The sequence below is a fragment of the Macaca nemestrina genome, chromosome 9 (assembly GCF_043159975.1).
Source record: "Macaca nemestrina isolate mMacNem1 chromosome 9, mMacNem.hap1, whole genome shotgun sequence".
In the NCBI taxonomy this organism is placed as follows: domain Eukaryota; kingdom Metazoa; phylum Chordata; class Mammalia; order Primates; family Cercopithecidae; genus Macaca; species Macaca nemestrina.
This window is the reverse complement of record NC_092133.1, coordinates 41,407,306-41,425,241: the sequence shown is the minus strand read 5'-3', so window position 1 is coordinate 41,425,241 and position 17,936 is coordinate 41,407,306. Positions and strand designations below refer to the sequence as shown.

Here is a 17,936-nt window from a genome sequence, read left to right as displayed (position 1 = left end):
CCTTGGCTTCCCAAAATGTTAGGATTACAGGTGTGAGCTATTGCACCCAGCCAAAAGCCAACAATTTTATCAAAGCTGATAAAAAAGCAAAAACACGGATAAAATGTGTAGTCACTTAGAGAATTAAAATCAAAGACAAAGTTCTACAGCTATCCAAATATTCTCCAACTGGAAAATTTGAATAAATGATCTGCCATTAAATTTTTTAAAGTATGATACACAATGACAGATTTCCTTCTTTGGGCAAATAGCAGCTCAAAAACTTAAGGCACAATTCACAAAAACAAAATCATCAAAACAAAAGAGAGGCTATGACAGAGGTCGGCCCCACAGGTAACTATGCACCTTTCTCAGATGGAAGTGAAAAGCCAGAAAGTTTGGGGTTTCAAAGCACTATGGCTCAGGCTCAGAAAATAATTCCAAGGAGTGTCCTAAAATGATGTATCCAGCCTGGCGAGGTGGCATGTGCCTGTAGTCCCAGCTACTCAGGAGCCTGAGATGGGAGGATCACTTGAGCCCAAGAGTTTGAGGCTGCAGTAACTGCACTCCAGCCCTGGGTGACAGAGTAAGACTCTGTCTCCTTAAAAAAAAAGAACGAAAACAGCTGTATCCACAGCAGCTGTGCTGGTGAAGTGGAGAAGACACTAAACTAACTTTTAAAAGATAATAGGATTCAACTGGGATACCTAAATTCTGGTTCATGTGTTAATTTTAAAAATACATTTTTTTGTAACCAGATACTATATGCTTAAATATGGATCACAGGGTTTTAAAAACCATAGCTAACTACACATAATATAATCTTATTTCTGAAAAGATGAAAAGGATATAGACACACACATGAAAATTTCAATTAAAATGTACAAGAAACAGAACAGTGGTTACCTCTAGGAAGACAGACCATAGGATGGGATTTGTGTGGGAGGCAGACATTTTCAATTGTAGGAAATGTGCTAGGCAGTTTAGAGAACACAAAAATGTAAAATGGTCTCTCAAAGGGTATTCTAAAGAAATTCATCATCACAGAGGCCAAATGGGAAAGTGGTGACAAGCTGCTTACAGTGTTAAAAATATCACTCTCAAATATCAAAAAATAAAAAGCAGCTTTGTAATGCCCTTTACCAATAATAAGCCACAACCTGACAGCCCATGTTTGGTGTAAACAATAAAAAAACTCTAAGCAGTTTCAGATAATCTGTAACTCTCATGCTATAAAACCATAATATTTATAATCACTATAATCTCAACATATTTGTTGATGGAAAATCAGATTCTTTTCCCTTTTTCCAAAGCATTTAAACCATATCTACCTTTAATTTCATGTCAAGCCAACTGAATAAAAATTAATGAAAAAGCTGATTATCATATTGAACATTACTGAACAAATAAACCATGATAGGCTTATCTTATAAACCACTGAATTTTAGAAATATGAAATTATAAAAAGTATAAACTCACAAAGTAAAATCTGAATCGGGTGATTAACACACAAATAAGTAAAGGAAGACAGAGATGAATTGAAAATGCACTGAGAAATTACTGCAATAGCATTATTCATAAATTTTACTAAACATCTTCTCCCTTTTTATTAGTAATTTTTAAGTAATCAAGCCAGAAATAGAGGGAGCTCCAGACAAAAGACGAAACAAGACTCAGGATAATTTAGTAACTAGTACCTCTTCTTCTAGACAAGTTCCAGGAATACAAAACCAAAGCAATAAAAACACCCCAAATTATTTATTCTTTCTTCAGTGAGTCTTCTGGGTAAATCTATGGCCTCCTCAGAATCCAAAACCCTGAAGGCTAAGAAGGTCGTCCTAACAATAGCTAACATAAATCATTTCAGCTAAAGGGTATACTCATTAATGGAAAAAAAAAAAAAAGAGTTAACAACGTTTTTTTAAAAAATACCTCTTAACAGCAACAGCCTCTCCTTTCTTTTTTTTTTTTTTTTTTTTTTTTCCTGAGACACAGTCTTGCTCTGTCGCTCAGGCTGGAGTGCAGTGATGCGATCTCGGCTGACTGCAACCTCCACCTCCTGGGTTCACACCATTCTCCTGCCTCGGCCTCCCGAGTAGCTGGGACTACAGGCGCCCGCCACCATGCCTGGCTAATTTTTTGTATTTTTAGTAGAGACGGGGTTTCACCGTGTTAGCCAGGATGGTCTCGATCTCCTGACCTCATGATCCGCCTGCCTCGGCCTCCCAAGTGCTGGGATTACAGGCGTGAGCCACTGTGCCTGGCCAGCCTCTCCTTTTCTTTATTTTTATTTATTTATTTATTTATTTCAGCCTCTCCTTTTCTAGTTGAAATAACTCTAATTCCTTTTATTTCTAGACATGGATGTTTAAGAAAAATAGATAACTTTTGGAAATGTAATTGTTGATTTTTATAAGAAGCTTTATAAGCTAGACTCATCTTACATACCTGAAAAATTCAAAGTTGAGACAAGCCTTCGGCAAAAAAAACTTATCATCTTGTTTGAACCAGAGTTTGCTCATAGCTGTATCCTGTGATGGAGAAACAGTTTGGTTAGGGAAATAGAGGTGCATTCAGCAAAAATGTTCAATCAAATCACTCTTCAAGAGGAGGAGAACACAGGCAATAGTTAGAGTTTTGTTCTGGAGCTGCTGTCCCATGGCCCTGAAACATACTCAGAGTCAGTAGGTAGAAAGCTGGAGACAAAGACTGCAGACTCCTGTAGCACAGTGAAATCTGCCTTCTATTTCCCCTGTATTAGGGAGATGGGGGTACAGTGAAGAAAAAGACAGATCAGAGAAGCCAATACCAACTATCCTGTCTTCATCTTTCCGGACACTGGGAGGCAGGCAGAGGCAGAAGTCCCTTGCAAGCGAATGGCAGCCAGCTTCCAGGGTGGCCCACAACAATCCTTGCCTGCTGAGATTCACAGTCTTGGATGGTCCCCTCCCACACTAGACCAGGGTTGGTCTGCCTTACTAACAAAATATGACAGAATTAATGGTATACCTCTGAGACTGCATTTATAAAAGACACCGCGGCTTGCATCCTGATCACTCACTTTCCCTCTTGGATCATTCACTTTGGGGGAAGCCTGCTGCCACGTCAAGCAACTCTACAGAGAGGTCCATGTGGTGAAAAAGGCTGGCCAACAACCACATAACTGAACTTGGAAGAGAATCCTCCAGCCCTGGTTGAACCTTCAGATGACTGAAGCCTCAGCCAACAGCTTGACTATAACCACACAACGGGCCCTGAGCCAGAACTACCCAACTAAGTCACTGCTGGATTCCTGGCCCTCCTCAGAAACTGTATATGAGGGCTGGGCGTGGTGGCTTCACTCCTGTAATCCCAACACTTTGGGATGCCGAGGTGGGCAGATCATGAGGTCAGGAGTTCGAGACCATCCTGGCCAACATGGTGAAACCCCGTCTCTACTAATAACACACAAAAAAAGCAGGGTATGGTGGCTCATGCCTGTAGTCTCAGCTATTTGGGAGGCTGAGGCAGGAGAATTGCTTGAACTGGAACTTGGGAGGCGGAGGTTGCAGTGAGCCGAGATGGTGCCACTGCACTCCAGCCTGGGTGATAGAGCGAGACTCCATCTCAAAAAACAAAACAAAACAAAACAAAACAAAAAAAAGAAACTGTGTGTGAGATAGGGTACGGCGGCTCACACCTGTAATCCCAGCACTTTGAGAGGCCAAGGCAGGCAGATCACTTGAGGCCAGGAGTTTGAGACCAGCCTGGCCAACTAGCAAAACCCTGTCTCTATTAAACACACAAAAATTAGTTGGGCATGGTGGCACATGCCTATAATCCCAGTTACTTCGGAGGCTAAGGCATGAGAATTGCTTGAACCTGGGAAGCGGAGGTTGCAGTGAGCTGAGATTGTACCACTGCACTCCAGCCTGGGCAACGGAGAGAAACTCTGTCTCAAAACAAAAACAAAAACAAAAACAAAAACTGTGTGAGAGACCAGGAATGATGGTTCATGCCTGTGATCCCAGAAATTTGGAAGGCTGAGGCAGGAGGATCGCTTGAGCCTAGGAGTTTGAGATCGGCCTGGGCAACATAGTGAGATCCCACCTCTACAGATATATTGAACAATTAATTAGCTGGGCATGGTGGTGTGTGCCTGTAGTCCTAGGTACACAAGAGGCTGAGGTTGGTGGATCACTTTAGCCCAGGAGGCTGAGGCTACAGTGAGCCATGACTGCACCACTTCACCACAGCCTGGGCAATGGAATGCGAGTCTTAAAAAAAAAAGAAAAAAACTGTGTGAGATAATAAATGGCGTGCGTTTTTTTTTTTTGAGACGGAGTTTCGCTCTTACCCAGGTTAGAGTGCAATGGCGCAATCTCAGCTCACCATAATCTCTGCCTCCTGAGTTCAAGTGATTCTCCTGCCTCAGCCTCCTGAGTAGGTGGGATAACAGGCGTGCACCACCACACCCGGCTAATTTTTTTTTAGTAGAGATGGGGTTTCACCATTTTGGTCAGGCTGGTCTTGAACTCCTGACCTCGTGATCCGCCTGCCTCGGCCTCCCAAAGTGCTGGGATTACAGGCACGAGCCACCGCACCTGGCCTAACTTAAATGTTGTGGTTTTAAGCTGCTGAGTTTTGGAATAATTTAATATGCAACCATGGATAACCAACACGGCCAAGGATGAACAAATAAGCTACTTATCTTGCCTCTCCACTTCACTCATGCTATACTAAGAATGGCTTTAGTCACTTGAAACTACCTTGAAACTCTGGGAAGAGATATAAATGGTTTAATGTTCTTGTTAGTTTGCTCTGGGAAGGCCTATTTAAAACAAACAGTAAAAGTCAGATATGGTAGCTCACACCTATAATTCCAGCTACTTGAGAGGCTGAAGGAGGAGGATCACTTGAGGCCAGGAGTTCCAGACCAGCCCAGGCAACATAGCAAGATCTCATCTCTACAAAAAATTAAAAACAAATTAGCTGGGTGTGGTGTGCGTCTATAGTCCAGCTACTTAGGAGGCTGAGGCCAGAAGATGGTTTGAACCCAGGAGCTTGAGGCTGTAGTGAGCTATGATCGCACCACTGCACTCCAGCCTGGGCAACAGAGAGACCCTGCCTCCAAAAATAAATAAATAAATAAATAAATAGATAGATAGACAAATAAATAAATAAAAACAATACATAAAAAACAGGAGGGGTAAATGAACTTTCTCTTTGCATAAGCTAATAGAAAACTCTTTAAAATGTCATTTTTAAAGAAAAATGGGCTAGGCGCGGTGGCTCATGCCTGTAATCCCAGTACTTTGGGAGGCCGAGGCAGGCGGATCACCTGAGGTCAGGAGTTCGAGGCCAGCCTGGCTAACATGGTGAAACCCTGTCTCTACTAAAAATACAAAAGCTTAGCTGGACGTGGTGGCGGGTGCCTGTAATCCCAGCTACTCGGGAGGCTAAGGCAGGAGAATCACTTGAACTTGGGAGGCGGAAGTTACAGTGAGCAAGATTATGCCATTATACTCCAGCCTGGGCAACAAGAACAAGACTCTGTCTCAAAAAAAAAAAAGAAAAAACAAGAAAAGAAAAGAAAAAAGAAGAAAAAAGGTTGCCTCATTAATAATCTAGTTGCTTAAGACAAATTTTCATGTTCCTAAACACTGATTGTTATCTCACTGAACTCATCTAAATTCTTCCAAATGTCAGGTCATTTGAAGAAGATAAAAAGAAAGATGCGTGTGTGTGCCTATAGTCATCAGTTTACAAACAGTTTAGAAGGGAGAATAAATATGTTTAGAAGGGAGAATGTACTGTAATAATTTGATACAATTTTTTACATACTTTACTCAAGTTCTGAAACAATGGCATGAAAAGGATAGTCTGAAAAAGAGGGGGAGGGAACCCTACTTCTCAACGGCACTTTGCACTAGTTTATTATTCCATTAATTTAATATAGTCACTATGTCATAATGAATGTTTTTAAGGGCAGGAAATCCAACAGCTCCCCCTGGACTTGCTCTCTTTCAGGCTGTAGAGATCCTTTCTTATCTTTAATGTCCACGATGCAGCACAAACCTACTTCCTTATTGGGTCTTCAGCAGACATGGAAAAGAGGCACAGACCTTTCCACAGACTTATAGTTACAGCTCAGACTTACTTTTTTCTCCTATAAAGAAAGCGATTTCCTAGATTCTGCATTGTTTAGTTTGCTTGCTTTAATATTTTCAACCTTCTAATATTTCTTGTAGTTATTCTTTCTGCAGCTTTTTTGTCATCTATCAGTATGTGAGCCCCCCCCAAATCAACATAGTACCAAATGTAAGAAATCATTTCTCTAGTCCCCCATGTGTTAGGTCTGTCCCCCAATTTAAAATCACTGATTCAAACACATTACCTTAATAAGAGCAGGGTATGGTGTCGCCTCTTTTTCTAACGGTAAAATCTCAAAATTCGTAGGAATAAATTCATTCTTTGTAGGAAGTTTAAATTTCCCATTCAGGTCAGCATTTTGCCATTTCTGGATGAGTAATGAAACACACAAATGCAGTAAGAGCCTGATTTAAGAGTTTAAAATAGTATCTCTGCTCAATATATGGGCAAGTGCACAGATGTCACACAGCATTGTTTTCCATCATATATAAAGGAGGTACTACCAAATCTATTGATCGGTTTTCATGAAATTTGAGTCGGTCTTTCTAGTACTAGTAAAGATTTTGTGCTCATATATCTATTCTTCCTCTCCACATCTCCAAAATGACCAGCTGAGGAACAATCTGAGACTATGGAACACAGAAAAGCTGACTGGTCCATATGCAGATCATGTTTATTCTAGCTCTTTAAATAATGGAGAATAATCTGCCCAGGAATATATTCCCACAACTGCTAGACAATAGGTCATTTATATAAGAGCCATACTTTCAGCTATACTATCCATGTATGGCCTGAAAGCCAGGCTAAAGGGGGTGTCTTTCACTTCAGTACTTCTCTCTTTTTTTTTCTTCCGGAGACAGAGTCTTGTTCTGTTGCCCAGGTTGGAGTGCAGTGGCATGATCTCAACTCACTGCAACCTCCGCCTCCTGTGTTCAAGCGATTCTCGTGCCTCAGCCTCCCAAGTAGCTGGGACTACAGGTGTGTGCCACCACACCCGATTAATTTTTATATTTTTAGTAGAGATGGGGTTTCACCATGTTGGCCAGGCTGGTCTTGAACTCCTGGCCTCAACTGATCCACCCACTTCAGCCTCCCAAAGTGCTGGGATTACAGGTGTAAGCCACCATGCCCAGCCTCACTTCAGTACTTCTTTTTTTCTTTTACAGACAGAATCTCACTCTGTTGCCCAGGCTGGAATGCAGTGGCGTGATCTTCACTCACTGCATCCTCCAACTCCCTGGGATTACAGGTGTGCACCACCACACCCAGCTAATTTCTGTATTTTATTAGAGACAGGGTTTCACTGTATTGCCCAGGCTGGTCTCAAACTCCTCATCTCAATCTGCCCACCTCAGCCTCCTAAAGTGCTAGGATTACAGACATGAGCCACCGCACTCAGCCTTCAGCACTTCTTAAGAACTGGCCCATACCTCTCCCAGATGATCATGTGAACTTTTAAGTGAACCAGTAGTTCAAGCATAAGGTTAAGAACAAAGTTGAGGCCAGATGCAGTGGTTCACGCCTGTAATCCCAGCACTTGGGGAAGCCAAGATGTGTGGATCACAAAGTCAGGAGTTTGAGACCAGTCTGGCCAACATAGTGAAACCTCATCTCTATTAAAAATACAAAAAATCAGCCGAGTGTGGTGGTGGGCATCTGTAATCCCAGCTACTCAGGAGGCTGAGACAGGAGAATCACATGAACCTGGGAGGCAGAGGTTGCAGTGAGCCAAGATCGCGCCATTGCACTCCAGCCCGGGCAACAGTGCGAGACTCCGTCTAAAAAACAAAAAAAACACACACAGTTGAGATTTAGGTTGGGATTCACACAACCTGTAGGCTGGATCTGTTCCCTGTCCTAGTTCTAAAACCTAAGTGGGAGAGATCACAGGCCACTGATGGTTGAACCTAATTTATAAGGCTTTTCATCATTAAAAAAAAAAAAAAAAAGCAACTGGCCAGGAGAAAAAAGCAACCAGCCTGGACAACAGAGCAATGCCCTGTCTATTAAAAAACAACAACAACAACAACAACCGATTGTCAATAATTATGATTTCTGGATTCAGTAATTTGATCTCTAGTTGGTGTGGCACAGCCTTGCAGATTTTACGGTTCTATCTTAGCTCCTGTGTTTGTGTCTTTCCGCACTGGGCAAGTTGGCCATATTTCCTAAGTGGTATCTTAGGTTTCCAGAACAGCTGAATAGTAGGGACTAGGAAACACTTAATAAGTAATTTCACTACTGAGTTCCCAGAGAGATGTGTTCTTAAAAAATTCCCAGCCAGCCATGGTGGCTCACGCCTGTAATCCCAGCACTTTGGGAGGCTGAGGTGGGAGGATCATAAGGTCAAGAGATTGAGACCATCCTAGCCAACACGGTAAAACCCTGTCTCTACTAAAAATACAAAAATTAGCTGGGCGTGGTGGCATGCGCCTATAGTCCCAGCTACTTGGGAGACTGAGGTAGGAGAATCGCTTGAACCCGGGAGGCAGAGATTACAGTGAGCCGAGATTGTGCCACTGTACTTCAGCCTGGTGACAGAGCAAGACTCCATCTCAAAAAAAAAAAAAGCCCATTCAGGGCAGGTTTATTCTGGTCAGAATCTGGTGAACATGGGGATTCTTTCTTGTTTTAGGACTATTTCAGACCCAGCACTAATTCATGGAAGATCAGCTTTCCTCACAGTTTAGAGAGATGGACATTTTCACACACTGGGGGGCTTCAATGATCTCCTTCTGTATTATGAATATGTCAGAGAGCTGTGAAGTATCAGTGATGATTTTCTTTCTTAAACTAATTCCTTTTTTATATGTCATTACACAGGTACATTTTTAAAATGTCCATTACTCGAGTTTAGCTAGAATCTAGTCAGTAAAGTTTTCTGGTCTTTTCCCAGGAATAATGGAGCCAATCTCAAAGGCACATAGCCAATGAGAATCAAAAGAGAAAGAAAGAAAAAGTACTAGATAAGTAGGTAACATTCACAAGCAAAATCCTGACTACTGATGAATGGGACAAAATATTGTCTTAACATACCTGTTCTGAAAATCATAATTCCCCTATGTTGACAAAAAGAACGGTGCTATAACATGAGGCATAAAACATAGCATCTCCTGAAGTGAACATGGTATGAATCCTAGAGCCTCCTTCTCAGCCTGTGTTCACAGCAAGACTGTGAGCTCCTTGGAGCCCTTGCATTGGTCTCTCATGCTTCCTACTTCCATCTCTTCTTGCCTTTCTGCTGCCTGTGCCTGTGTACCCTGCACTTCAGTTACCTTTTATGGCATGAGGCACAACCCTGGTGGTTTGATAGACACATGAGAAAGTGGCTAGAGTATCATGTCTTCATGAAAAGGCTAAACTCCAGCTCCTTATCTACTTATTGATTTCTCTTAGGATGGTACAGACAACACTAGGTCATCAGTCTTCCACACTCTGCGGTCTTAGTTGGTGGATCTAGGAAGCAATGTCCTTCTGATTCCTCACAGGCTTATTCACAGATGAGCTAACCCTACCTTGATGACTTCATCTGGTATAGCTTCTTGTTTGTACTGGGTTCCATACCACTCTTCTGTGCGATCAGTTTTTCCTTCAAAAGATTTAGAAACTATTGCAACCCTAGAGATAGAAAAAACAAACAAAAAAACCCTGTAAACTCACACTGTATATATAAATTTAAAGAACCTGATTAAGGACAATATAAATAATATCCAAGAACGTGCTGGGCCTCTTAAGACCCAGCAAATCCTGTAAGGCTTAGTCCAAACAAGCAATATAAGAATAGAGGTTTCTGATCATAGTCCCTGTTATCCTTTAGTTATAGTCCACTATTTTCAGTGTGAAAAACTGCTCACAGGAGAGATTCCTCTAGGTTGCTACTGACTAAAATTTAAAAAGAAGAGTAGCTGGGGGAAAAAATATAACAAGGTCAGTTAAAAAACAGTCCTTAAAAAAAGCAAAGAAATTGTGGATGTGGTGGCTCATGCCTGAAATCCCAGCACTTTAGGAGGCTGAGGCAGGAAGATCGCTTGAGCCCAGGAGTTCAAGAGCAACCTGGGCAAAATAGTGGGACCTGTCTCTACAAAACATTTTAATAATTAACCAGGTGGGGTGGCACGCACCTGTAGTCCCAACTTCTTGGGAATCTGAGGTGGGAGGATTGCTTGAGCCCAGGAGTTTGAGGCTGCAGTAGGCTAGAATCACACCATTGCACTCCTGCCTGGGTGACAAATCAAAACCTTTTCTCTTGGGAAAAAAAAAAAAAAAGGCAAAAAAGTACTCCTTCCTAGGAATATCTCAGGTGCAGAATTAACAGGAATGATAACAGGAATGACTAACAAAACCTGTTGGCTCATCCAGATATTTTAAAAATGTGACACACATACCCAAGAAACTTTTATTATTGCTTGCTACATTTCTGCTCTATGTTTTTTTCCTGCCAGAGACTGGCATCAAATATATCTACTACAAATACACAGGCCTTCCTGCTACTAGGGGAGAAAGGGACAAGACCAAAAAATGTCTACTACGGTAACCTCTGCCTCCTGGGTTCAAGAATTCTCCTGTCTCAGCCTCCCAAGTAGCTGGGATTACAGGCGCCTGCCACCATGCCTGGTTAATTTTTTTTTTTTTTTTTGAGTCGGAGTTTTGCTCTTGCCACCCAGGCTGGAGTGCAATGGTGTGATCTTAGCTCACTGCAACCTCCGCCTCCCGGGTTCAAGCAATTTTCCGGCCTCAGCCTCCCAAGTAGCTGGGATTACAGGTGCCCGCCACCATGCCCAGCTAATTTTTGTATTGTTAGTAGAGATGGGGTTTCACCATATTGGCCAGGCTGGTCTTGAACTCCTGACCTCAGGTGATCCGCCTGCCTCAGCCTCCCAAAGTAATGGGATTACAGGTGTGAGCCAGCCTAAAAGCTTTTTTTGATGCGACAGTAGAAACAGCCCAGAAGAGAAGTCAGACGGAAAAAAGTGTTCAAGGACAGGCATGGTGGCTCACGCCTGTAATCCCAGCATTTTCAGAGGCCAAGGCAGGCGGATCACGAGGTCAGGAGATGAGACCATCCTGGCTAACATGGTGAAATCCCATCTCTGCTAAAAATACAAAAAATTAGCCAGGCGTGGTGGTGGGCGCCTGTAGTCCCAGCTACTTGGGAGGCTGAGGCAGGAGAATGGCGGGAACCCGGGAGGCGGAGCTTGCAGTGAGCCGAGACTGCCCACTACACTCCAGCCTGGGCGACAGTGAGACTGTCTCAAGCAAAAAAAGAAAAGAAAAAAAAAAGTGTTCAAGGAGGGAAGGCAGAGATAAAATGATGTCAAAAGATAAGTGAACAAAAAATGACAAGACTAGAGGAGCAAAAGAAGTTCAGAACCAGTGGAACTCTAAGCCATCCCTGTAAAGCACTATCAGGGACACTCTGCCTCTACCGCCTTTTAATCATTGAAGTTGGAATCATTACACCCCCACCAGTGGACTCAACCACAGGCTGGGACCAGTCCTATTTTGAATCTTATGGGTCAAGGAATTCTAGCCAATTAGCTTGGGCAACTTGGTGTAAAGTCAGTCCTGCTATTGGTTCCACTTCTCCCTTAAGTCCCAATTCCCAATTCAAATAACTAGGTCCATATCTGTTCCTGCTTGTTCTCACCTATCCCCCTAGAGGTTTGATTCTAGCCTCTGAATGTTGGCCTCACAGCTGAAAGCCTAGTACTTGCAATCGAAACTCCCCTCTGATGATACTCATCCATTTTGAGAATCCCAGTCTCTGTTCCAAATACCTGCCCCTTGTAGAACCTCCCCAACTTCAACGCTAGTAGTGTGAACTACCATCTATTTTTTTTGTTTGTTTGTTTGAGACGGAGTCTCGCTCTGTCGCCCGGGCTGGAGTGCAGTGGCTGGATCTCAGCTCACTGCAAGCTCCGCCTCCCAGGTTTACGCCATTCTCCTGCCTCAGCCTCCCGAGTAGCTGGGACTACAGGCACCTGCCACCTTGCCCGGCTAGTTTTTTTTTTTTTTTTGTATTTTTTAGTAGAGACAGGGTTTCACCGTGTTAGCCAGGATGGTCTCGATCTCCTGACCTCGTGATCCGCCCGTCTCGGCCTCCCAAAGTGCTGGGATTACAGGCTTGAGCCACTGCGCCAGGCCCCATCTATTTTTTATACATTCTAGATAAAATACTCTACCTGGCTGACTGGACTTGGTCTTGTTATCTGCTTTTTGGTAGATATCCTAAAGCAAGCTGACTCACCTGTCAGTATGACTGACTAATCCTCCAGCTGTAGGTGTTTCTGATCTGGCCTATCTGCCACTAACCACTACCAGTTCTAGAAAACATGCTAAATAAGAAATATGTTCCACAGAAAGATACAGAGGAATCATACGGTTTGACAGATCAAAGAGTTCTATTATTGCATCCAGAAGGAAGTGATGCATGTTGGTAGTTCAAGAATCCCTTTTGAGTTGTATGTGTAGAGTTCACAGAAATCATATAGCTGTATGAAGAGTGTATGGTATCTCTTAAGGGCATTCAATACATGATAGAGCCTATGCAGACTCAGGCCTAGGAGCTCGGGCTTGTTGATTTCTCAGAGAATGAATGGATTGATTCTCAAGGAGACTTTTAAAAAACACATTAAGCAGAAGAATCTGGTAGATGGTCTTCTCATCTACTCTTCCATGAAACACTTGATTTCTTTTTTTTTTAGAGACAGGGTCTCACTCTGACACCCAGGCTGGAGTGGACTTGCCCTTTGAAACAAGAAAACCTTAAACTCAGTTCTGAGAAAGTAAACAAGCTGCCAAGCCAGATGCTCTGGAGGATGACTATCTGACACAGAAAGCAGACACTGAAGGCTGTGCAGTAATGCTCAGGTTAAAAAAAGGAGGGGAAAAAGGCAGACCCATCAAGTACAGTCTTTAGGGATTTGGATAGCTATATACCAAAGTGAGGTGTACGGGTAACATGTGAAATGTTATTATAAGGAAATAGACAAGCACAGTTCCTCAGACTAGGCACAGATCAAATACCAGACTAACAAAAAGAGATACTTTCAGACCAACAGTTAGTATATCATTAAGGAATTCAAGATTGAAATATACAATGAAAGGGAATGTATGATGTAATAAATAGAGACAAGGAAGAAAATAATGGTAGAGACAGAGTATACACACATCAAACCCATATAGACACCTATGAACCAGAGTGTGAAAGTACAGGGAAGAGCACTTGAATTAGGAGAAAAACAATAATTGAAGTACAGATACCTATGGTATACACAACCGCAGACAGTTGAGAAAAACTAGTACAAATATTGGAGCACTTTAGACCATCTGCTGAAAATCTAATTATACGAAAAATAGGGTTTCTTTTTTTTGAGACGGGATCTCGTACAGTGGTGTGATCATACCTCACTGCAGCCTTGAACTCCTGGGCTCAGGTGATCCTCCTGCCTCAGTCTCTCAAGTAGCTGGGACTATAGGCATATACCACCATATCCAGCTAATTTTTTTTTTTTTTTTTTTTTTTTTTTTTTTTTTTTTTGGTAGAAATGAGGTCTCACCATGTTGCCCAGACTGGTCTCAAACTCCTGAGCTCAAACAATCCTCCCGCCTTGGCCTCCCAGAGTGCTAGGGTTACAGGTGTGAGCCACCATGCCCAGCCCAGTTTTTTTTTTTAATGTGGCTAGAGTGTGGGGGAAGAAAAGGCTGCCAATATGGTAATGATGTGATCCTTAGAAATGAGAAAACAGGCCAGGCACGGTGGCTCAAGTCTGTAATCCCAACACTTTGGGAGGCCAAGGCTGGTGGGTCACTTGAGCCCAGGAGTTCAAGGCAAGCCTGGGCAATACAGTGAGACTCTGTCTCTAATTAAAGAAAAAGAAAGAAATGTAACAATGAAACATGAGAAAACACAACCTTTTCATACTAAAACTTACAACAGCAAGAAAAGGAAGCAGTGGGCTAGAATGAATGCTGTTGACTTCAAGTACATTTAAAAATGTTTGGAGGGAATGCAGCTGTCGAAGCTGGATGGAACTCACCTGGAAACAAAAGGTCTCCTGACTACAGACATTAAAAGGCAATATGGTTCCCAAATAATAAATTCTCTTGAGATTTTTACAAATGACAAAGAAAAGGGAAAAGATATCCAAAGAATGAGAAGAGGCTTCATAGGTAATTGTGATTAATTCAAACAGAATTAGTGGAAAGGGCACAGACCTGGCAATAAGAAACTGGGATTCTGGCAGATACTCTGAATCACTTTCTTTGAAATCTTGCCAAAATTACAGATCTAAGTTAGGCACAAGCCATTTAGCCTCTCTAAACCTCAGTATCATTAATTTTTAATTTTTTTTTTTTTTTTTTGAGACGGAGTCTCATTCTGTTGCCCAGGCTGGAGTACAGTGGTGTGATCTTGGCTCACCACAACCTCCGCCTCCTGGGTTCAAGCATTCTCCTGCTTCAGCCTCCTGAGTAGCTGAGACTACAGGCACATACCACCATGCCTGGCTAATTTTTGTATTTTTAGCAGAGACAGGGTTTCACTATGTTAGCCAGGCTAGTCTCAAACTCCTGACCTCATGATCTGCCCACCTCGGCCTCCCAAAGTGCTGGGATTAGAGGCATGAGCCACTGCGCCCGGCCTTTTGTATTTTTAATAGAGACAGGGTTTCGCCATGTTGGCCAGGCTGGTCTTGAACTGGTGATCCACCCACCTTGGCCTCCTAAAGTGCTGGGACTACAGGCGTGAGCCACCACACCCGGCCTCATTAATTTTTAAATAAGGATTCAAATTAGATGAACTCTCTCCTTCCACTAGTAAAATTCTATACTATCATGATATCAAATTAGATTTTTAAAGGATACACAGAGAAGACAGAAGGTTGGAAAAAAAATATCTATTGATGAGACTCAAAAATCATACTTAAATAGTGATGAGGCTCGTGAAAAATGCTAAAAACCATTTTTTTTTAAAGTGTGTGTGTGTTTTTTTTTTTTTTTTTTGGGAGAAAGAGTCTCGCTCTATCCCCCAGACTGGAGTGCAGTGGCATGATCTTGGCTCACTGCAACCTCCACCCCCTGGGTTCAAGCGATTTCCATGCCTCAGCCTTCTGAGTAGCTGGGATTACAGGTGCCTGCCACCATGCCCGACTAATTTTTGTATTTTTTTTTTTTCTTTTTTTTTTGAGACGGAGTCTCGCTCTGTCGCCCAGGCTGGAGTGCAGTGGCCGGATCTCAGCTCACTGCAAGCTCCGCCTCCCGGGTCTACGCCATTCTCCTGCCTCAGCCTCCCCAGTAGCTGGGACTACAGGCGCCCGCCACCTCGCCCGGCTAGCTTTTTGTATTTTTTTAGTAGAGACGGGGTTTCACCGTGTTAGCCAGGCTAGTCTCGATCTCCTGACCTCGTGATCCGCCCGTCTTGGCCTCCCAAAGTGCTGGGATTACAGGCTTGAGCCACCGCGCCTGGCCTAATTTTTGTATTTTTAGTAGAGATGGGGTTTCACCATGTTGGTCAGGCTGGTCTCAAACACCCAAACTCAGGTAATCCACCTGCCTCAGCCTCCCAAAGTGCTGGGATTACAGGCGTGAGCCACCACGCCTGGACTAAAGTGTTTCTTAAAGTAAGAAAAAAGTCAAGAAAGATAAGGCTTAAAGTTGAGAAAATTCAGTCAACTTTTGAGTTCTTACCAGGTCAAATTCTGGGAAAGACAAAATACAGTTCCTATTTAGAAGAAACTCATAATTTAATAGGACACATGACCTATAGCAAAATGTAATCAGTTAATCTCATGTTAACAGATGGCAGGACTACTCCCCTCTCTTATTTACCTTGTCTTTGAAAGAAACATGGGTCTTTTAACTGTAAAGGTGGACCAAACACAGAAAAAAGGAGTTGAAGATAGGTGAATGAGCCAAGTATGAAATCACTTCTTTGGCCAGGTGTGGTGGCTCACGCCTGTAATCTCAACAATTTGGGAGGCCGAGGCCGGTGGATCACTTGAGTTCAGGAGTTCAAGACCAGTCTGGCCAATATGGTAAAACCCCATCTCCACTAAAAATACAAAAATTAGCTGGGTGTGGTAGTGGGTGCCTGTAATGCCAGCTACTCGGGAGGCTGAGGCAGGAGAATCCTTTGAACCCAGGAGGAAGAGGTTGCAGTGAGCCAAGATTGTGCCACTGCACTCCAGCCTGGGCAACACAGCAAGACTCTGTCTCAAAAAAAATGAAAATTAAAAAAGAGAAATCACATCTCCAAATACAGATGAGTCACAATTTCTAATGCTTATGCCACTACCAAATCCTAACAGAATCATTGTCCATCATCTTTTAGAAATGCTGGAGAACACGAGATGAGGCAGAAAACTGGAGATGGAGATGGGCAAATGCTGTAACTTTCAAAAAGAAAAAAGGAGTGAAGTCTGAACACCAGAAGCCAGTAAATTAGGCATTGATCCCTGACAATATTCTACAGTTAACTGTCAGACTGCCAAACATTTAGACAAGAAGTCCGTTGTTACCACTAAGACTTTCATGGATTAATCAAGAGTAACTTCTCCCAAATAAATGGAATTATTTATGACTAAAGGAAGGCACATGACAAAGACTCTATAGCTGTTTTTGTAGATTTAATATGGAAAAACAGGCACCAAATGATAGGATCAGGGGAGCTGGGTGACAATGATCATAGAGTAATAATAGGTAAACACCTTTGAACAAGTCATCAAGTCTCAAAATTCAAAATAATTTTCTAACAATTAGGACTGGCAAAAATGAAACTGGCTACCTTAATATTATGAGTTTCCCATCCTTGGAAGAAGTTAAACTGAAGCTGGTAACTACTTAGCTGGGATACTACAGAACAGATACACAGTACCATACTGTACCATTTTACATAAGGGACTTGAGCACCTTGGATTTTGATATCCATGGGAGTCTTGGAACCAATCTCCTGCAGATATGGAGGGCCAAGTGTATACCTAACAGGAGTTGGATTAAATGGCCTCTAAGGTTCCTTTTATTCTTAAGAGTGTCCTGTTTATTTCCCTACCTGGTTGCAATGTTAAACTTGTCTCAGTGGGTATTAAAGAAGGTAATCTTACCCTTGAGCCACCCTAGTCTGGCCTGGCAGTTGGCAGTATTATCCCAGGTTGTTTTGCACCATGTATCACTGACCTACTGCAGTTACAATTGTAACAGTCACAGAGACCAATCCTGTAGAGGAAAAGTGCTTTCTCTTTAAATGTGAGAGTAAAAAGAGGTATTTAACTCTAATTGCATAAGGTATCACATTTAGAAATATGCAATTTCAAAAGTAAAACATATGCTCCAGCAAATGCACTCCTACAAAGTGTTGCTGGGTCAATTACTGGCTCTAGAGCAGCAAGAATTAGAATTTAAATCATGGTTTTTTCTTACCAAAAAAAAAAAAAAAAGCACAACCTTATTATATGGTATACCTTTAATATAGCATTAGCTTGTGTTTGTACAACACTTTTTGACTTTGCTAAAACATTTTACATCATATAAAGCACTATCCCCATTTTGCAGATGAACAGGGTTCAAGGAAATTAAATGAGAGCCAGTATTCATGACATTATATAAAGTTAACTTTTCACAAGTCCCCCTTTCAGGACTGTCAACTCTGAGGTTTCACATAAGTGATTCAATGAACGTTGAAGGAAAAAAATTATGTATCCAAGATCTCATGATTAGTAGTAGGTGACAAAACCACACAAAACTAGTAACTGGAAGGAATCTTAAAGATTGTTTAGTGAGGCTGGGTATGGTGGCTCATGCCTATAATCCCAGCACTTTGGGAGGACGGG

The 17,936-nt window shown here is 42.3% G+C and overlaps 1 protein-coding gene across 5 annotated transcripts in view; it reads right to left on the bottom strand.

Annotated features, from left to right (window-relative positions):
- LOC105480260 (insulin degrading enzyme) overlaps positions 1-17,936 on the bottom strand; it is a 139,180-nt gene that overhangs the window by 28,430 nt on the left and 92,814 nt on the right. For all 5 annotated transcript variants that reach the window (XM_011738862.3, XM_011738844.3, XM_011738854.3 and 2 more), the window contains exons 12-14: positions 9,627-9,729; positions 6,356-6,478; positions 2,428-2,510 (exon numbers count right to left, since the gene is read on the bottom strand). In XM_011738862.3, the coding sequence (XP_011737164.1) occupies positions 2,428-2,510; positions 6,356-6,478; positions 9,627-9,729 (309 nt within the window). The remainder of the gene's footprint in view (positions 1-2,427; positions 2,511-6,355; positions 6,479-9,626; positions 9,730-17,936) is intronic.